Consider the following 22,519-nt stretch of genomic DNA (forward strand, 5'->3'; position numbering starts at 1 on the left):
GATTCACCAGCATCTAGACTGCAACTGAAACCACAAAAGCGGATGAAGTTACCCAGGATGTATGTATGGAATGAGAATAAAGGAGCTTAGTGACAAATCTGGAAGACCACGGATACCGCAGTGACTGGCAGAGAACGAGGCTAAGGAGCAGTTAAAGACACAGAGAGAAGGTTAGGAAAGAGTGGGCACAGGAAAGCAAAGGGAAGGGAGAAAAGTAGTATGAAATGCTCCAGTAAAGTCAAGTAAGATAGGGCCCAAGGAGAACTCACTGAACTTAGCAACATGGAGGTCACTGGCAAACTTGGAGTGAGCTTTTCTGGGTTTGGGGCCAGACTGCAGTGGACTGGGACTGAATGGGAGGAGAGCAGAGGCTGAACAATAGAGAGTGTTCTCGGTAATGTTAGTTATGAAGGGGAAGTGGTAGTTTTAGGAGAATGGGTCCTCATTTTAAAAGCTGGAAGAGACTTGTGCGTATTTAAACCCTGGTATAAACAAGCCAGAAGAGACAGAGTGTAAACAAATTGGGGATAGAGGCCCCTAAGCTGGAATTGGAAGGAAAGGACAGAACGATGGCTAAGAACATGGGCTTTGGAATTAGTCTACCCCAGATAAAATCCTGGCTCCTATAAGACCACGGGACAATTTCTCTCTAAGCCTTAATTTCCTCATCTGGAACTACACTCGAGAATAAGCTTAGTCCTTGCTGAGTGGAGGATCCAATGGAAGTATATAATGAGCACTTAGCAGTTAACAAATATTAGCTATGAATCCTACAGCATCCATAGTACAGGTAGGAGAAGACAAAGAGCAATTCAGCCATTGAGACAGGAAGGATGGAGGAAAAGACAAAAGCAAAGCAGACATGGGCTTTGGTGGTAGTGTTTCTTAGGACTTCTGTATTCTCTGTGAGGTCAGAAGCAAGGTCCTCTGCTAAGAATAAGGAGGAAGGTGGCGGGGTTAGAGACATAAAGAACATGAAGATTACTAGTAATACCTGAAAAGGCCAATGGACAAGAGAACCGATAAGGACAACAAACTAAAAGGGGGTGGGTGGGTGGGCATCACTCAAGCCTAGGGATCATTAATTTACAGAGGTGCCCATCTCTGTGTTGACATGGCTTTCTCTCATAGCATTGGGCTGAGATATCAGATATCAGGGCAGATATCATATCATATCAGATATGAGATATCAGGGCAGGGAGAAAATTCAATGGAACCAGGTGGGTCTCCAACAAGTGAAAGAACCAAAGGACCATCTGAGGACTTGGGAAGAGGACAGCTCAAGTGTTGGGGATGAAAACTTGACTGGACAGAGAAGTAAGTGGAGATGCAGCAAGTCTTCTTACAGGTGAAATGAAGAAATCTAAGAAGTCTCCAGGCTGAAGAAGTAAATATGCTTACTTAACCATAAGTATCCATACGGAATCACCCAAGATAACAGCAGGACTGAAAAAGATGGTGAAGCTTAGAAAGTAAGTTTAGATGACAACAGTAAGGAGGGGAAAAGGCTGGGAGAGGCAGGTGCCATAAGTGAACACATCAGAGCTCTATGGGGCAGGGGAAGGGTGGTCTGAGGGCAGCTTCAGGGGAACCGGAGTCTCTGGGCTGATGAGAACCCTGGCTCCTCCTTGGTAGAAGTTCTCATTTCAGATTGTGATAAGGAAAGGAAAAGAACTTGGACGAATGGAAGCTGTCAACTTTAGATGTAATGAGGCTGTCTGACCCCTCCTGAAGAGAGGTATCTAATGATATGTAATGTTCTGAGTTAAGAAGTCAGGGAAAGATTCCCATTTGAATTCATAAGGAAGAAGTATGGATTCATTCCTGTGGTCTCTTTCTAAAATGGGAAAAAAAGTTTGACTGCTTTCTACTAAAAGCAATGCCCTTGATAACAAATGACCCTTCTTTCCTAAAATATAAGAGTTAAAAAAAACAAAAACAAAACATAAAGATGCTCAGTCTTAACTTAAAACCAAGTCCCAACCATTCTGAGAGTCATAATTACAAAGTCAAGAACTATATTTCAAAATATGAGGTGAATTAGCTATTGCTGGTACTGTATGACTTCCATTAAATATTACATATTTACTAATCATACTTTAAAATGCACCTCTTTCCTTAATCAATGATAATTATTTCAAATAGCAAACCTCAAGAGATTGTGAAAGATAAACGTGAATGTGTTAATATCAGGGAAAGAATATCAACTATAATTGTATTTTAATGTGGCTTCATTTTAAATAATTGTAATTCACTATCTTATTTTACTGGAATTATCTTGGCCCCAAATGCTAATTTCCTAAATGTTACAATTAAAAGGAAAACCACAAAAGGATGTAATTTTTGCAGCTGTTTTTAGCATTTTAAAATGACATTTGGAAGTACACATACTGTGTTAGGTCCAACAAAAAAAGCAGCATACAATCTATTTTTATGAGAAACGGCTTTTTTTTTTTTTTGCATTAAAAAGACATCTAGCATTTTTAGGTATAATTGCACATCTTGCAATTTATATTCCTGTTATCATCGGCAGTGAAAAAGCAAGGGGGTGGGAATTTCTCAGTTCACACCATGACATTGAAAGTGAGACTGTGATTATCAAAAAAAAAGAAAGAAAAAGAAAAATTTAAATGAACTGAAGGCATAAATATCCGAGTCCTTATGTTATGCCAGGGGTGATTAGTTTTGTGTCTTTGATGTCGTTTCACTTTCAAAAAGGAGGCAAACAGCTACTCAAGTGCAGCCAACACTTGTACTGGCAGCTGTGGTGGGGGGTAGATGTGGAGGGTAACTGAGGCTGAGCCCCAGGCCCCAGCATGACTAGAAGGGAGTGACCTGACAACGGAGGTGAGCTGAAGGCAAGGTAGTCCCCCATATGGACATTCTCCATAAGTACGTGAACAGGTGAGGGGAAAGAAAATTCTTAGGCCATGGGTAAGCCAGAATTTTCCCCACGTGATTTTTAGGTTCTCATAGGTTTGACCCCATGGGTGTGCCACCTGTGAGGACACACAGGGTCCTGCATTCACGGTCTACTGCCGTCATCTTGAGACTCTTCCTATTTGAACGAGAAGCCCCATGTTTACACTATGCACCGAACCCTGCAAATTATGTAGCTGGGTTCTGATCAAGCATACATCATTTCTTAAAGAACTCCTGGCCCGTTGCCTGGGATGTACGGTGGTAGTCTGCAGTCCAGATTCTGGTAAGGGCCAGGTGGAAAGCAGCTAGAAAAGACCAGAACTCCATGCAAGATGGCTCACTTGTCCCTGATCCTTCACAAGGGATTAGGTTTCAACAACAGTTCTGGTCACAGTGAGACCAGAATGGCCGACCTTCTTACCACCCTACCACTCTCAGGAACTTCCAGCCAGTTTCAAACCACCTCACTACAAAGGAACAAACTCCCAAAGAGATAGGGGTGGATCTTAAAGACTGAAGAGGAAGTTTGGATTCGGGTGCTGGAGTTGATGCGGGTTTTATCCAATAATCTTCCTGAGCAGAAACCAGAGACTACCCCAAGGAAGGCACAGGGAAATGCATGAAATAACCTGGCCATTCATCCAGACCCCGTCTCTTCATGGAAAGGCTCTGAGGTCTTTCCTATGTGCATCATTAGAGACTTTTATAAGGAAGCTAAAAGTAGGGGTGCCTGGGTGGCTCAGTCAGTCGAGTGTCCGACTTCAGTTCAGGTCATGATCTCACGGTTCCTGGGTTCCAGCCCACATCAGGCCCACATTGGGTTCTCTGCTGTCAGCATACAGCCCACTTCAAATCCTCTGTTCCCTTCTCTCTGCTCCTCCTCCTCTCACAGGCGCAGGTGCTCCAGCACACGCTCTCACTCTCTCTCAAAAATAAATAAATAAATAAAAAGAAAGCTAAGAATCGTTGCTTTGTAGAGACAGTAGAATTGCTATGCCACTCCTCCCTATTTCCCTTTTTTCCTCCCAAATCATTGTATAGCCTGTAATATAGTGACTTACATACAACTGCAATTCAAGGCGTATATATCAAAATGAGGGTCTCACAATGCAATTTAATCTAGGAGGTTGTGAAATTAAACCCCTTTTAGTTAGAAGTCAGAGTTTATAACACAAATATCCCTAGTACTCTGGGAATGGTTTTCTAATAAATTTTCAAATCCCTAGTCTAGAAAGTACTCAGAAAAGACTTTCAGGAGCCAGTCTTAAGCCTTTTGTATTGCAGATGGAAAGTGCCCAAAGAAACAAAGATTGTTTTTGAAAAAAAAAAAAAGTAAAATTCGATACTAAAAGCATTTTAAGTGAGTTTTCTCCCCAGCCTATTTCTCATAACAGTGGTAAAACTCGCTCCAATAAACTCAGCCAGAACCAGATGTTAAACCCAGGAGACCTACCTGATCGAGCTGCAAGATCACATGTGGTTACGACTACATGGAGACTCAAGAGATTGTTCATTCAACTTGGCACACACCCTACACTCTGCTCCCCCCACTATTTTATAGGCCAAGAGACTGAGGCCCAGAGAGTAGTAGAGGGAGGTCCAAGGTGACCTCTTCTTTAGAGGAGCCAAGAGTAAAGCTCACCTCCTCCTACGCCTCCTCCATTCTCACTTTGACACTGCAATTCCACCTTACCTCCTCAATTGAACTAGGGTAACTTTTACCCCAGAAACAGCCTCCCAGAAGTTGACAATGGTTTATCATTCCAAAATGCACCTCTCCCTGTTGGACCCAGAATAGTGTACCTCACGTGATTTTCCTGCCACCTGATTCAGCCATGAATGCCACATCACCAATAAATGTGAATCAACACCTAGCATGTACAAGGGCAATGCTGAATAGATAAAGTGCCTTTGCATCTTAAGAGTAGATTATAAGTGAAATAAAATGTGCATGCATATCAATCACAGCACATGATGAACCCGAGAAAGTTCCATTTTTAACAGGAGATGGGTTGGAGGGAGAGCATTTATAGCTGCAGGGACGAGAGGATGCCTAGCAGAGGAACTGCTGTCAAGTTGGGCCTTGACAGATGGACAGAATAACAACGGGCGTAGTGTGGTGAGTGGGGGGAAATCTAGTTGAAGAAAAACAGGAGAAGAAAGACAAAAGATGCAAGCAAAGGAAGCAGTAAAGGGCACACCTGGCTATTGCTCAGAACAAATAAAGGAGTGATGAGAAGAAATAAAACCCAAAAGGTAGACCGTGGACAGAATGTCAAAAGTTAAGCTGACACTCTGGGGAGCACCTCCGTGGGCAACCTTTCCTCCCACCCCTGTGTAGTCCTCTACCCAAGACACTGGGTACAAAAAACAGGAACCAGTAGTTCACACAGCCAATAATTCATCTGTTCAATATGGCGTCCATGTGCCAGGGCACTGGCACTATGGGTTCAGCAAAGGGAACTAAGTCCCTGCCATTATAAACCCTCCATTCTAGTGAGTAGGACAGCTAACTAACAATGAGTATGTTATGCGATAAGGGTTATGAAAAAAAAAATGAAGACCAGAGAGAGGGTACAAAGAGAAGGTGACATTTAGGAGAGAGCTAAGTGGAAGAAGTAACCATGAGGATGTATCTGGTGCCAACACGAGTGGGAAGCCAGGCCAATGACCAGGAGACAACGTGTGTGGCATGCTGGGAGCACAGCAAGACCAGCATGGCAAGAGCATATGGAACCGGGAGATAGTGACGGTATGAGAGCAACTGTGGCCCAAGAGGGAGCCAGAGCCAAAACCACCAAAACCACACAGAGCCTTACAGATCAGAGGGCAGACAGAGCCCTGTCCACCAGGGTTCCTTAAGGAAAGAGACCTGCCTTAATTGACTGTGTATCCTGAGGGCCTTCTGTGAGGCAAATAGTAGGCATTCAACCAATGGCTGCTATGAGTAGTGCTTTGAAGTCAGGTACAAGAGGCTCAGAGCCAGACCCCAATGACATAGCCATAGAAACCCTGGACGAGGAATACTGATGGTGTCAGCCAATGCAGAGCTCCCTTTGCCATAAGAAGTAACAACTTTTGGTGCTTTCCACCCTTCTCAAGATGAAAGTTCACTAACTGTAGCAAATATACAAAATACAAGTAAGTAAAACACTTACTGATACAATCCCCATGATCCATCCCGGCCTACAGCCTTTAGCCTCCACAGCCACACATAATACACACAAGAGGAGAGCCAACAACAGAGTTCATTTTGTAACCTTTTCCTCTTAATGAATACTTCCGACAAGTCCCCAGATCATTAACGATTACTGTCTAACATAGTTTAATATCATGCAATTCGATAATACAGATGCACCATGATTAATGTAAGCAATTACATGCTGGAGAGGTACATGACAGTGGACACAGAAAACGGTGTGGTGCCATCTACACCGGGTCGTCCAGGAAGGGGTTCGTTTCAGAAAAGCTGTGCCTGTTTCTGAGCAGAGGGAAGAGAGAGAGCACAGAGGGAAGTTTGAAGATGTGAGAAAGACTTAAAATGCACCACAGCTCCTCTCCCTTCACTGAAGTGAAGGGCTTTAGTGTTACAGATCTGCGTTACACATTTGTACTTCTTTGATATCACCCACTGAATGACAAAATGCTACCACACCGAACAAGCAATGCTTGCACTGCGTGCCTCTGTCTCGGGCTGGGGGTGAGCAGTAGTCCTGGGAACACCTGCCGTACCTCCACCGGCCTGTGTGCCCACTCCCTGCTCTCTACTGTCATGCCTTTTATGGTCTGGGTCATCAACCATTCCTTTCCTTATTTCTCTCTCTGACACCTCTCTTCATTCCTCCCCTTGTTGCTTTAATGTAAGCAGTAGCTGCCATCAAATACAGAATTCAAGGGAGTGCGGATGTAGCTGACAAAAGAAAAAAAAAAGTGGGAAAGATTTACGTAAGTGGATTAATTGCAACAATTTATGGGGGGGGAGGGGTTCCAAAAGTCCTCTACGATTAAGCAAGAATTACAATTATGATATAAACAGAATGAAGACTTGTCTCCAATGGCATGAGGAAAAGTTCACAATAAAATGTTAAAAGAAAAAGCAGGATATAGAACTGTATATCTAGTTTGATCTCAATTTGTTTTTTTAAGTAATCATTATAATGCATAATTACAATATCTGATGTACAATTAAAACACATATACTATAAATCTAAGTAAATATTACAAACATAAACCAATCATTATTTTTTGGTGGGAGGATTGTGAATGCTTGTGATTACCTTATTCATTTCTGAATGTTTTCCATTTTTGTAACAAGCATTTCCATTTATAATGAGACAAACTACCTGTTTCAAATTTTTTTCTTAATCTACCATGATTATAGCAACCATTTTACTTCCTTTTTGCTTCCATGAATCTCTGGTTCATTTCCATTTTATCCAACGACAATGATGATTAACCTGACTAGATCATAAGGTATGGGAACTAAACACGTAATGTCACTGATGTGGGCGCAGCTTCTCAAGGTTAGAATTATGGTCTGTGATAGAAGAAGGGGATGAAACTGCCTTGTCAGGGCACAACAATTCACACACACATTCTACCAACAATTATTTCTCAAACACCTACTTGGAGCAGGGACACAGTATCAAGAAAATCAGACCCTTTCACTTACTACTAAATATATAGACCAAGGGTAGACAGTTGACCAAAAGACACAATTACCAACTATTTCAAATGCTACCAAGGAAAGACAGAGGATGCTTTCAGGGAATAGCTAAGGAGATGAAATTCAAATGGGAGGTTGGCAGGGCCTTTTTGAAGAAGCAACATTTAAATTGGGATCTTAGATAAGAGACTCTTGGATACTGAGAACAAACTGAGGGTTGACGGGGTGGGGGAGAGGGGAAAGTGGGTGATGGGCGGGGAGGAGGGCACTTGTTGGGATGAACACTGGGTGTTGTATGGAAACCAATTTGACAATAAATTATATTTTAAAATAATAATAAAAAAATTAAAAATAAATAAAAAATAAAATAAATTGGGATCTTAGAGACTATGTAGGATTCAGCCACACGAGGAACTGGTGGACACATGGATGAGTGCTCCAGAAGGAAACAGCATGTGCCAAAAGACCCAGAAGCAAGAATGGATACGTACAACTGGAACCCTTGACTGAACCAGCAAGAAGCTCTCATCAAATGAGTTAACAAATTATGGAGAGCTCGTGGCATGTATTCAAGTGAATACAACATGGATCTTCAAAGGCAAATCATGCTGCCATGTAGGACTAAGGAAATCTGCTATCTTCCATCCTTGCCCACAACTACCATTCACCATTTCACCAGGAAAAGTCTCATTTCCCCAGCTGACCTTTACAGTTCAGCTTTCAACTGTGCAATTATCAAATGAAGGAAGAGGAAATGCAGCCTGCTACTCAGACAATGCAAATCTAAGGTAACTGAATAAAGACAGATTGTTCTTTGAATTTACAGCTCATCTTTCTGCCTACTTTGAAAACAGAAAACACAGGAAGCTCATCGCTTAAAGTGGTTCACAGTGGAATACCATTCAAGGACAAGAAAACAAAACAAAAAAACCCAAAAAGTCAGTAATTAACACTAATCTCCATTAGTGGAAGGAAGAAGCCCACTTTCATCACATGGTCCCCAAGACTGTATCTTAACAAGCTATTTAAGGCACTCTAGAGCAACTGTAAAGTTAGTAAATGGTCCATAAAAAAGCAAGACAAATGAGACCAAAAACTGGAGAAGAAATCAGCCTTGCAGCAAAGCAAACTTTTGAGAAATGGCAAGGCCTGATAAAATAAACCAGCAGAGACAAACACAGTAAATAAACATCAACTAAAATGCAGGCTAACTACCAAATCAGCAGCAACATAAATATTGCCAACTACATGCATAAAACTTCCATGCTCAAGGTCAGCAAGAAAAAAAAAAAAAAAGAAAAAAAGATAAAAGAATTGAGAATTGATAAAGTACCAGAAAGTAGAGAGAAGAGAGAAAGGTGGAGCTAGCAGGGCACTGTATTCACAGGCGATGTGACCTTCTCTCTCAGGAGATATAGTGGAGACCCTGGTCTCACCTGAAGATGCAAATCTCATCAAGAGTATATCCAGCCATTACCAGATTCTGTTTCGGAAGCCCCTTCCACACTGGTATGAATTAAGGGGGGAAAGTGAATTCACTTTGCTCACATTGATCAGATGTCTGTTAAGTTTCAGGTACGATGCTGGACACTGAGTGAACAACACATTAGATTCTGTGACTGTTTTCTGGAAGCTTACAGTGATCCACAGTGAGGCTAAGGCTCAGTACAACAGGATGTAACCATATTATTGAGGTCTCCATACTTTCTCTCTAATGTGATATATTTATTTTTTCAGCTGAAGGCAGGAAATGGGGAGGGAGGACATAAGGAAGAAATAGGAAAGGGGCTGCAGATGGGAAAGAAAATGAAACTACAACTGACCCTTGAACAATGCAGTCAAAAATCACACAGTTGAAAGTCCACATATAACTTTTCACTCCCCCAAAACTTAACTAATAGTCTACTGTTGACAGAGGTCTTATTAGTATCATAAATTCAACTAACACATATTTTGAATCTTATATGTGTTATGTACAGTATTGTTATAATAAGCTAGAGAAAATATTAAGATCATAAGGAAGAAGAAATACATTCACAGTAGTGTACTGTATTTATTGAAAAAATTTACATGGGGCACCTGGGTGGTTCAGTTGGTTAAGCATCCAACTTCAGCTCAGGTCATGATCTCACAGCTCATGAGTTGGAGCCCTGCGTCAGGCTCTGTGCTGATGGCTCGGAGCCTGGAGCCTGCTTCAGATTCTGTGTCTCCCTCTCTCTCTGCCCCTCCCCCATTCACACTCTGTCTCTTTATCTCTCGTAAATAAATAAAAATTAAAATAAATTTGTTAAGAGGAAAAAAATAAAAAATCTGCATACAAATGGATGTGTGCTGTTCGAAGAACAACCCATATTGTTTAAGGATCAACTATACTTTTTTTCCATATGATTGTTGTCAGCCAGTGAGACGTCCTCACTGCCATCTTGGTGCCTCCGGCTTTTTGATACAAATCCCAGAATTCTTCATTCAGAATCTACTTCCTTCCAGCTTTACGTTCTAATTTGTCATCCCTACTTTTGACTTGAAAGGGCCAGGAAGGCTGGAGCTAAGTACATATAGCATTCTAGTACAGCATGAAGCTCCACATAGGACAAACTAGGTCCTTGATGAATCCTTGGTGATGATTAGGATGCCCAGGACATGCTTCCAGAGAGAGCCACCGTTAGCAGGATTCCCCAGAATCTAGTTCCTATGAAGACAGCTTACAGCTACACTCAAGAAGGTGTATTCATATTGGTATTCTATACTTCAAGAGGATCTCTTTCTAGTTTGTATGCAATTGGAAACTCTCCTACAGTACTGGTAGAAAATGGTGGTGATGTGTGCAACCATTCTATAGAGCAATTTGTCAACACTTATCAAGGGCCTTAAAACTATTTACATTTCCAGGGGCACCTGGGTGGCTCAGCCAGTTGAGCGTCCAACTCTTGAATTCAGCTCAGGTCATGATCCCAGAGTCGTGGGATCGAGCCACACGTCAGGCTCTGTGCAAAGCATGGAACCTGCCTGAGATTCTCTCTCTCTCCCTCTGCCCTTCTCCCCAACACTCTCTCCCTCTTTCTCTAAAATAAAAAATAAACAATAAAAAATGAAATGAAATGAAATGAAATGAAATGAAATGAAATGAAATGAAATAAATGTAAGAAACCAATAAACAAACAAACAAAAAAAACTATTTACACTTCTGGCCTACTAATTCCATCTCTACTTTTTTTCCCCCTGTGGAAGTAATCATGGAGAAACAAAAAGATTTAGCTGCTACATATATGTTCACCCCAATTGCTTGTGATAACTTAACACTAGACAAAATGCCTACCAACAGACAAGAAGTAAGGCACAGAATACCCAAGGAATGCAATATCACGTGGTCATTAAAATAATGTAGGAAAATATTTATGAAAAGAAAAGGTGAATAAGTGCAAAAACTCTTCATGAACCCGTCCTGGTTAAAGAACACATATAAATAATATATAAGTGCGTGTGTATAAAAGAGTATCCACATACATACACACACAAAGACAGAAATGGCTACACAGTGGAACAGCCAGGGGTAGAGACGAATATGCAGCGGCATGTTGACTATGCAGTAAGTTCATTTTTGCTTGTTTATAATTTCTAAGTTTTCCATAATGAACATGTTAAAACGTTAGACTGAAAATAATTTTCACTCATCTGTCTTCATTCCTTGATTGCTGATGACTTCAGACCATCCCCACTTAGGAGCCTTCCCAGCTACCGAGGTCTGCGGCGGCCCTGATGCCAGCCAAACCCCAGCTCGCAATGCCACACTCCATGAAGCTCCTTGGATGGCTTACCAAATACATGTCTGATTTTTGATTTGGATATTTTTTGGTCCGAATGGATTTGAAAGCCAGATGTTTCTCGTCTTCAGAATTCAATTATTCAAATATACCCATGTAAATCAACTCACCACTGGTTATTGCTTAAAGGATGCTAATGCACAAGTGAAAATCTCTTTATTTTCGAGACTGAAATGAATTTGGAATGTATATAATTTTGCTTAGAGCACTTTTGAGAAGCTGTGAAAGCTTCCGCATCCTGCCAAATTAGCTGTCTGTTTGCAGTCTCAGAGCAAGACAGAGGATGCCTAAGCAGTGGGCTTGGTTGCTTCATAAAGACTGTGCCGGTTACGGAGGAATCTTTCCCCCGCAGCGAAATTACTTCCTGGCAAAGACCCTCGCTGGGCACTACTCCAAAGTGGAACTAACTCCCAAAGGAAGTCACCGGGCTGCTTTGCCTCATCCAAAATTTCTCTGGCACCAAGTACCACGCATGTGTGTATACAAATCTTAGTTTCCAGGGAGCTTGAGATGTAGGCCAGGAGTAAGTTCCAAAACTCTGCTAGAAATGATATACCCAACTTTATGTGCCCAATTTGACTGATTAAACGTTCTTGGGGAGTAAAGACTTCACTTTCAAAAACTCCAAATCTTACTATGATTTAGAGCATGAGGTTTTTTTTAGACATGGGTGATGTGGAGAATCAGTAGGTTACCTGCTGAACAAAGGAAAAAGAACCGGTTGCTTTGCTGCTTTAGAGAGATAAGTTGGATCTCAACTGCATACAATAATTTGTAAACTAGACATACTTCTTTCAGAGAGCTTTGCTGTAGGAGGAACTGAGTATTCAGCAGTAATTTTCAGTCTACTGCAAAAAAACAAAACCAAAAACTCAGGTCTATACGATACCAAAGAAACCAAGAGATATGGTCACTTGTAACAGTTAAGAAAGCCACAAAAAAGTATGCCTGCACGAGTGAAAAACTCAAAAGGCAGGGGCCAGCTAAAAAGTGGAGATACTAAAAAGGGCACAGGACCCATCTGAAGCACGAGGCATCTGAAGACCTATGAACAGACACATCCTTTGTGCTGGGAGCACATCTGCGGGCCAAAACCTACCGCTCAATGAACATTTGTTAAGAGCCCACTATGTGGGAGCTTCTGGAGATTAAAAATGAGTAAGGAATGGTCTCTGCCCACAAGAAGCCTAGCGGGAAAGCAGACATAAACATCAATTAAATGAATTTGGAAAAGGCTCTGCTAAAAATATGCACAAAATGCCTGCAAGAGAATAAAGAGAAAGCATTTAGCTCAAATCGGAGACACACAGACTGCTTCTTGAGGAGACAATTCTGACACTCGGGCTTGAAAGATGAAGAGGACTGGCCAAGACAAAGAGTGGGACGGTTTTATGGATAGGTTTTATAGAGAGGCCTGACCTGGAGAGAGCTGTGAAAGATCTGTTTTGTCCACTTAATCCAAGGCATAAAGTTGGAGGTAGAAAGTGACAGAAGACAATGTTGGAGAACAGAATCATGAACGATTGTGCTGGAGCTTGGAAGTCACCACATGGGCACCGAGGGGCCAAATCAAATGCTGTGAAGAAGAGGGGTCTTAGAGAAAGAAGTCATCACAAAGGCTAAGGAGGTGTGACTTAAGGTTGGGACAGTCTTCCCAATGAGGCAGGTCAATGAGTCTGTCCTGTGCCACTGCAAAGAGGAAGTCAGGAATCACCTTCAGGGCCATGACAGTCACCTTAATGACATTTGCCAGTCCTCAGGTATTAATCACACTGGCCATTTACTTTATTTTTTTTTTTAACTGAGGTATAATTGATAATATATTAGTTTCAGGTGAACACAGCGATTCTATATTTGTAGATGTTGCAAAATGATCACCATGATGAGTCTAGTTACCATCCATCACCATAGATAGTTACAAAAATTTTCTTCTTATGATGAGAACCTTTAAGATTTACTCTCTTAGAAACTTTCAAATGTGCCATATAATAACATTAACTATAGTCACCATGCTGTACATTACTACACATTATATTACTTATTTACTTACTGGGAGTATGTACTTTTTTACCACCTGCATCCACTTGCCCTCCTCCCCTCTGGCAACCACCAATCTGTTCTCGGTATCTATGAGCTTAGTTCTTTTGTTTTGGCCGATCCGTTTCTTTAGATTCTACACGTAAGTGAAATCATATATATTTGTCTTTCTCTTTCTGACTTATTTCACTTAGCATAATGCCCTCAAGGTCCATCCATGTTGTCACAAAAGCAGGATTTCCTTCTCTTTTTTTATGGCTGAGTAGTATATCTAGAGAAGAGATGAGGCAAATATGAGGTAGGGGATACCAACCTCTACACTAATCACCAGGGCTTGGCCACCTGCTGATCAGAGAATTCTGTGATAAGGATCCCCTTCAATGAGATGCAGCATATTGAGGGGCGGGGTCTGGGCTCAACTGCACAGCTTTCCTTAATTTAAAGACATCCCAGGAATCCTAGCCTGGCAAGTGCAAGGACAATGCTACTGGTGTCCTGATTTCTGACAGGCTTTACGAGGGTCTTCCTTGTGCAATGAGTTATGCTCCAAGGTGACTGAGCCCCTATCTGTCTTACTCACCCCAGCCCCAGTACAGGGCTGGACAAAGGACTGCCCTAAAACAGGAGCCAAAGGGATGAGGGGAAAGTGGTAAATGTTGTGAACATCTATTTTACTCAACAAGGGAAACCTCCTTCATCCTGTTGTTTGGTCAAGCCACAGAGACTCCAGCTTTGTCCAGGGGTATGCAGCGGCTGACAGAGTACTCAAATGCACAGTCACTTATGGGAGAAAGTTCAAGGCATGGGGCTCAGTTTTTCAAGGTTGTACTCATTATTCTCCTGCCTCTTGACAACCCGCTCTTCCTTCCCTTGTATCTGTATTTCAGCCAGGTAGCATGCCACCCCCAACCAATTATTTAAGCCAGAAAACAGAAGTCAACATCTTTACTTCCCATATCCAATTAATCATCCAGGCTTCATGACTTCCTGCCCCAAATGGCTGTGGAGCCCACCCCTTCTTCTAGGTTCCTTTGATCACTGTCTCAGTTCAAGCCCTCACCTCTGCGTCCTTCCCGTAGCTTCCTTGGTGCCTCTGTTACTCAGCTGCCAGAGTGAATCTGTCAATGCAAAGATGATCACATCTCTCCTTGGCTAGAAAAACTTCTTGGATTCCTACCATCAATTAGGTTTTAAGATACCCAATCTCAATGGGCTGGTTAAACTGAACGTGACAGTGCTTGAGAGAGGTCATCAGGAAATCAATCTATGTTAGATTTATGTTCATCATTTGTTTACTGTATTTATTGGGGGAACTGAATTTTGAGATCTTCTTTCTTTCTATATTTCCAGACATCACTTTCCGGATAAAACATTCTTGAGAAAATGGAAGAGAAAAAAAACTTTTTTAACAAAATACAAAGGAACATCACCCCCCCCCCCCATACCCATAGGATGGCTATTATTTAAAAAAAAAAAAAAAAAAAAGAGGGGCACCTAGATGGCTTAGTCAGTTAAGCGTCCGACTCTTGGTTTCGGTTCAGGTCATGATCTCACCATTCATGGGATGGAGCCCACACTGTTCGTGCCCTGCTTGTGCCCTCTCTCTCTCTCTCTCTCTCTCTCTCAAAATAAATTAAAAAAAAAAAACTTTAAAAAGTAAAAAGAAAAAAAATTTTAACGAAAAAAGAAAAAAACAGAACAGAAAACAAGTGTTGGCGAGGATGTGGAGAATTTGGAACCCTTGTGCACCGTTGGTGGGAATGTAAAATGGTACAGATGCTGTGGAAAATGGGATGGCAGTTTCTCAAAAAACTAAAAACAGAATTACCACATCCCCAACAATTCCACTTCTGGGTATATACCCAAAAGAACCGAAAGCAGGGCCTGAAACAGATATTTGTATACCCGTGTTCATATCAGCATTATTCACAACAGCCAAAAGGTAGGAGCAACCCAAGTGTCCCTCAACAGGTGAGTGGATAAACAAGATGTGGTACATATGTCCAATGGAATGTTATTCAGCCTTAAAAAGGAAGGAGGAAGTTCTGACACGTGCTACAACAGGGATGAACTTAGAAGACATTATGCTAAGTGAAATAAGCTAGTCTCAAAAAGCCAAATAATGCAGGAGTCTACTTACGTGAGGTACCCCAAGTAGTCAAACTTCCGAAACAGAAACTACAATGGTGATCACCAGGGTTTGGGAGAAGGAGGGAATGGGCAGTTACTGTCTAATGGGCACAGAGTTTCAGTTTTATAAAATGGAGAGTTCTGGAGATGAGCTGCACAATAATGTGAATGCACTGAACTGTACACTTAAAAGTGGTTAAGGCAGTAAATTTTATGTTAAGTATGCTATCACAATTTAAAACAGTGAAGAAATGAGCTACCAAATGCTGATGAATATACAGAAATTGTTCTCTGTTGCATTTGGGGCCATATATTTTAATCATGGTCATAACTTCTGGACGTGCTAATCGAATTTATAAAAACATTACACATACACGGGTACCGTGGATGTGCCTAGAGAACCCGAGCTGCCATTCCTCTCCTACTTCTAATCCACCTGCCCGAACCCCAGTGCATCTCCGGGAGGAAAAGCTCTGTCTGCTCATCCATACTTGGCTTTCAGAATGCTCCCGAGCCAGGCCTGAATCTGCGGACTCCTCTTAGCACACCCTTCTGCTCAGCAGGACTCTCTCTTCCCAGCACTCCTCTGCTCGGCCCACAAAACTGCCCACTCCCAGAATCTCTTCTGTCCAGCCTGCCTCTCCTACTTGCAAACATCTCAAGGTCCGGCACAGAATCCAGTTTATTTGTGAATCTTGGAGAGAATTCTCGAGAAGAACTGAGGGGAGTGACTTGGGATTTCTAAGGGGAGGGTGTCCAAGACCAAATCTTCACTTAATATCCTTCCTCACTTTGTCCTCCAAGCTGAGGCAGTACTGCAGACTCCCGACAGCTTCATATCCTCAACTACAGAGAAGAAAGCACTAGACCAGAGGCTTCAGACCGGGTTTCACTTAAGGCTCCTAATAACCCCCACTATCCCTTCCATACTACCCTTCTCCTGAGATGCTCTCTGGCTATTTATTCCAGGCGTGTGTCGCTATGGCACTGAGAGGGAGCTGAATGGGATGGAACGGGAAAATTTTATGATAGGGACAGCTGGGTTGAGGAAACAGTGTTCCTGGGAATTAGGCTTAAGACTCAGATTCCATGATGCCGGCTGGAGGCAATCGCAATGTCAAGAAGGATTCCTTCTGGAAGTCTCTGGTTTTCTAGGTTACCCAACATATTACAAGGCAAGGCTACATGAGGAGGATCACTTCCCAGACCTCCCAGGGGCAACTCTCTGCCCTGAATCACATGCTGCCTGGCCTTCACTCAAAATGAGTTCACGGGCATGTGCCTGTTCTCCTGGGCAGAAAGAACATTCATCTGACACTTCTAGGTTCTCTACACAGAAGACTCTCAATAAATATGTGTTGATCTGTGCAAGCATCTCAGGGCTATTTTCCATCTTGAGAAACTAACATGCTCTTGTTCCAAGCAGCTCATTATCTAGCTATAAATAAATATTTAATCAGCGTCCAAGTAGAAAACATATTTCTTCCAATGGTCTTCCAGTTTATCATGTGGTACTTACTTTAAGCCAAGGGTATTTACACCTGTAACATCAAAAAAAGTATAAACAGCATGGCGATACTTTAATCCCGCTTCATTTTGCCAAGTTGCTAGAGCAGACACCTCGTGACACCCATAAATCAGAGTAGGAAATTTTTCTCCAATTATGCTTTAATTCATGGGCAATCATTCTCTACAGCAGGTGGCAAGTTGAGGGGGGCTAGACGTGAGGGAGCATGAAGTCAGGCTGGCGAAGTATTGAGTAATTTTAATCTGAGCTTTTACAAATGAGCACCGCAAGGGTGGCAGAGACAAAATGTGCCTGTTAACTGAAGCCAGGTGAACAGGATGCACAACGGCAGTATCAAATGCATCTAGAACCATCTCCTCAGCCAACTGCAATGTAATCTAACACAGATGCTGCTTCTCACTTGAATTCTCTGATTGTCTTGGTCTAATTAATTTCATCACAAGACCATCTTCCCATTTTGTTGTTTGAGGATCCTGAACATGACCTTGAGATTATTCACATAACTTCAGTGTCATTTAGGAATTGACCCATGTGACAGAAACACATTCCTTTATATAGTATACCATTTTTCACTCTTTGGAATATCCATGCCCAGAGAAATTAGCAAAAAATCCTTTCCCAAGAGGATCTATGTATCCTACTAAAATTTCCCTCTTAATCTGTTTGCTAAACATTTACTATGCACGTTACATGAATGACACTTCAACATACAGAAATTAGCCTGGGTGGCTCAGTCAGCTAAGCATCCCACTCTTGGTTTTGGTTCAGGTCATGATCTCATGGTTTCATGAGTTCGAACCCCAGGTTGGGTTCCGAGCATGAGGCCTGCTTGGGATTCTTTCTCTCTCCCTTTCTTCCTACCCCTCCCCCACTTGCACTGTCTCTGTCTCTCAACATAAATAAACTTTAAAATATAATAAAATAAAATAAAATACAGAAATTACTACAAGTAATTTACTTGTAATTTACTACAAGTAAATTTACTACAAGTAAATTACTACAGTAATTACTACAATTACTGACCTCAAAACACTTCCAATCAAATAGGAGAGACACTCACACGAGCCAAACTCTTGTGCAAAGGCCACCTCATGCCAATTCTCCCTGCTTCCCCTATCTCAGGAACAGACACACCATCTGCCCAGCTATTTACATCTGAAACCTGGGCATGACCCTTGATTCCATGGCACTCCATCTCTAGGGCTACCACCCAATTCTAAGCCACTCTCACTTCTACGTGGACAAAGGAAACAGCTTTCTAAACGGTTTCTTGTTTTCGTGCTACTTTCTCCAAGTAACATACGTTCTAAGGTTAGTAGGAAGTACATCATCGGGCTGCTTTTCTTCTGAAAGCCCTGGAAGAGTTCCCTAGCCCTCTTAGAAAAGAGACAAACTCCTGCCAATGGCCTAAGAGGCCTTATATAGCTGGCCCCAGTCTATGCACCAGCCTCACCTCCGATGACTGAATTCCCTCTACTCTGAGCTCTTGCTGTTCCTCGGGTAGAAGCCATTGCACTTGTCCTCTTCCTGGAAGACTCTCCTCTCTCCCACTTTCTGTCATTCCAGAGTCTTGGATTCAATGTCACCTCCTCAGGAAGCCCTCCCTGATCACTCCACTGCTCAGGACATTTCATTCCCACTTTCTGCACCCATTTGTAAATCCCCTGTGCCTGCCTCTCTCCTCTAGCGAGCTGTAAACTGACCCTGTCAGGGTTGTGGGCAGCTGTGCCCCTGGGTAGAACTATGCTCCCCACAGGAGGCAGGCAGAAAAGGCTTGTTGTTTGATGAATGTCCATTACAAAGAGGACCAGAATGAGGATGACAGAATGTACAGTGAAGAAGGAGCACTTCCTTTCAACTGGGAGAGGAAAGATGCGAATAGCCTCCAGAGGAGAGACTGCATGCACTGTGTTTTAGAGGACAAGTAAGCACATCCCAAAACGCATGCCAGAGCTCTGAAACTAGCAAAAGACAAGCCCAAAAGGCACGGCTAGTCCAGGCAGGTCTGAGCAACAGAAGGGTCCCTGAAATGGCTAAAACCCAGAACACATGCAGGGATGTGCTACGAGGACGGCACTCACGGTGGAGAGCCTGAGTGACACGGTAAGGGGTTAGCATTCTATTGTTTGGGACCACAGAAAGTCACCGAAAAGTTTGGAGCGTGAAAAATTAGTACACTCTAACCTGTATTTTATAAACATTGAGAAAGATCGTTGTAATGTAAAAACCAGCAAACAACCTAAACTGGCATCACTTTTAAGAGGACTACATATTCACCTCTGCTTGGAGGAGAAAAAAAGAAGTCCTTGGATACCATGTGGCAATGCAAGGGAGAGGGGGGCTCACAGCTGGTGACCCTGTGTCTCCAAGAGGATGAGCTGACTGCACATCAGTCTGGGGCTTTTCAAAGGCACCGAACAGCCACATAAGATTTCCAAATGGGTTCAAAGTAAAAGGCCCCAGCATCATGGATAAAGAAGCTGGTAACTGGATTCCAGGACTAGAGCTGGGTCCTGGACTGGGAGATGATTACGAGCAAGCATGGTACGCATTCCAGAACAGTTTAGTCAAACAATACTGAACAGATGGGCTCACAATACTTAAACTGAAATTAACCCCAAAGACTGGCATATTATATTAAACAAAGTGAGTATATGAATGACTCCATCCCAGCCACCACAAAAGGCAGTTGCTAACGCTACTGCAAGGGACTGAAGACCTCTAACAGAACATGCCTTCCAAAGCAGCGATAACCCAGGCGCTCTGAGGGCTTTATCGATACAGATTATTTCAAGACAGACTTATTTGATGAGCACAACTCTCCTCAACAGCTATGTAATAAGATGGGAGAGCTGACCTGTAAAATGGGTAAAGACAAAGGCTGACAAAGTTAACTGTGGCTTGTACTTGCAGAAGTTCTGGAGAGTGGGAGAGGCCCAGGAGCCTGCAGTTATGATGTTGCACTGGGTGGTTGTTTTTTGTTTTGTTTTTTCCTTTGGGTTTTCTGTTTGTTTGTTTGTTTGTTTGTTTGTTTGTTTTGGCTCCAGCCAGGTGTGAAATCAAATCTGGTCTTCAGCTTGCCTATAAAATGAGGAATCCTGGAAAAAAGATCAAAGGTCTCTCCCAGATTTAAACTCCCATGGCAATGAAGAAATCCCTTGTAGGCATAACCTGCTTTTCACAAACCAGTGAAGGGACTTGTGCCAGAAGAGGGATGCCTCCAGACTCAGTATCTGTGAGCACTGCCCAGGTGGGGTGGGGGCTCTAGCAGGGCACCGGCCCCAGGTCTGAAAAGGCCCCCAGCTGGAGATAAGCAGGGAATTACATGGTCACTGCATGGGCTGAGACCTTACGTGGGCCAGCAAATGGCTATAAATTCTCCATATGTCAAGCGGGGACAGTCACCCAGAGAATTAAGACAACGGGTATGAGATGCCGAATGCAGTGCCTGGCATGGAATGCAGCCACTCCTCAGTGCAGCGCAGTTCTAAAAGACGTCGTCGTCAGTTTTACATCACTTTTTCAGTTGTTAGATTTACCTCTGCTGATTTACAGGAAATTCCCTCTGTAGGAAAGATAAAACTGTGGGACCTCATAAAACAGGAAAGGACCCCAAAGTCCTTTCGTGCAGTTCCCTGTTCTTAGGCATTTTCATTGTCACCACCACATCACTACTGAAACTGTGAAGGACCTGAGCAACCCAGCCACAAAGTTCTTTGTGTCCCCAGGGGTCCCCCCCAAGGCTTGGATGTACTGCACACAATTTCCTGCACTCCTGGATGCCCTCAGAATCAAAATTGTCTGTTATTACAATAAATTTATAAAATGAGATGAAAGTGCCTAAACCAAGGGGATCACGCACTACATAATCAAAGAGCCAATTCTAAAATAATAGACAATTACGAAAATGATAACGAAGGCTGTAACAACCCTCACTAATGCTTCTTACGCTGTTAAGCAAAAAAAAAAAAAAAAAAAAAAAAAAATCGGAACACACAATCTCATTTATGTTGTGATTACAATGAAGTAAAATTATGTACAGACAGAGCAAGGGCTGAAAAGCGACTTGGGAAATGACTATGGCTGATTTGCTAAGGAGGAGCAATTGCAGAAATTTTATTTTTATCTAGTGACTTTAATGGGGTTGACACAATAAACACCACAAAAGTGACAGTCACAGGGAAGGAGACGCTGCTGTTCACTCACCCTGGGTTATACAACATGACCGTGGACAGGTTCTCACAGGACTTCGAGAGGTCAGTCATGGACAAGCTGAAGGAGGACAGAAGGCCACTCTAAGAGCAGACACAGGGCAGAGCGGTTACCTTAGTGGGGGAGAGAGGGCCAGAGCCCTGGACTCACTGCTCTCACCTTGTGAGAGGCAATGAGGTACATATACCCCTCATTAGCACGCACGCCAACTGGTCTACCTGAGGGCAGCAAATCAGGGACAGCCAAGCAACAAATACAACTCCAACCCAAGCCTCAGCTAACCACAGCGGGACCCCAGCATGCCCGGACAGGGGAAGCTAGCCAGGAAGTGCACAACCATGAGGATCTCTTCGACCACGCTGCACTGAAGTGGAGGGAAGGGTCACCCTCCATTCCTGGCGGGAGCTGTGTCCTGTTCTCAGCAACACTCACATGTGTTGAGGAATAAAGATGAGGAGGGAGAGGGGAAGGGAGACCAAAAAGTAAGAGCTTAACCTGTTTGCTTCCATGGAAAGCTACTGGCAAATATATTTTCCTCCCTCTCTTCCTCTGCAACTGTGAACCAATAAGGACCCTCCAGGGAGACCATGGGCCAGAATAGATAAGAGGTTTCACTGGCTGGAATGAGCAACCGTGGAGAAGGCTGGGGTTTGCAGCTTTCTCGTTCTTTCCCATGGAAGGCACTGGCACCCTTGGGTAGCCCTCACAATAGGAGGTTGACATGCAGGGCTCTGTGACTTAGGGGTGAAGGGCAGACCCTTTAGGTCAGCGGGTCAAGGCAGCAGTGCAGGCTGGCCATGTGCTAGTTAGGGAACAAGTAAGCCTCAGTTTCTCATCTTGATCATCTGTGACATGGGGTTAGTAAGAGCTGCTACACAGATAAAGCAGTAAAATATGCTGTAGAAGTTTCATACAGTGCCTGGCTCATAGAAATGTTAGCTGCAGCCTTTACCTTCCTCAGTCTAAGGATATACGGTGTCCCAAGACACATTCTCTCTCATCTCTTCCCTTCTCTCTCAGGTCTTCTACCCACCTCACCCGTCCTGCACTTAGAGTGCCCTCTGGATGACCCTATCCAACTAGCTGTCCCAAACTCACCCCCTCTCTGCTTCACACCCTAACCAGGAGTCTCATTTGCTATGGCTGAAAGTAAAAAGGAAGCAAGCCTTTGGATGAAACTGATTCTGATATTGGGTTAACTCC

At 42.9% G+C, this 22,519-nt stretch overlaps 1 protein-coding gene across 6 annotated transcripts in view; it reads right to left on the minus strand.

The window, feature by feature from the left end:
* KIF16B (kinesin family member 16B) overlaps positions 1–22,519 on the minus strand; it is a 287,157-nt gene that overhangs the window by 105,458 nt on the left and 159,180 nt on the right. For all 6 annotated transcript variants that reach the window (XM_053200271.1, XM_027069539.2, XM_053200272.1 and 3 more), the window contains exon 17: positions 21,311–21,399. In XM_053200271.1, coding sequence (XP_053056246.1) covers positions 21,311–21,399 — 89 coding nt within the window. The remainder of the gene's footprint in view (positions 1–21,310; positions 21,400–22,519) is intronic.

Source organism: Acinonyx jubatus, chromosome A3 (genome assembly GCF_027475565.1).
Source record: "Acinonyx jubatus isolate Ajub_Pintada_27869175 chromosome A3, VMU_Ajub_asm_v1.0, whole genome shotgun sequence".
Classification (NCBI taxonomy): domain Eukaryota; kingdom Metazoa; phylum Chordata; class Mammalia; order Carnivora; family Felidae; genus Acinonyx; species Acinonyx jubatus.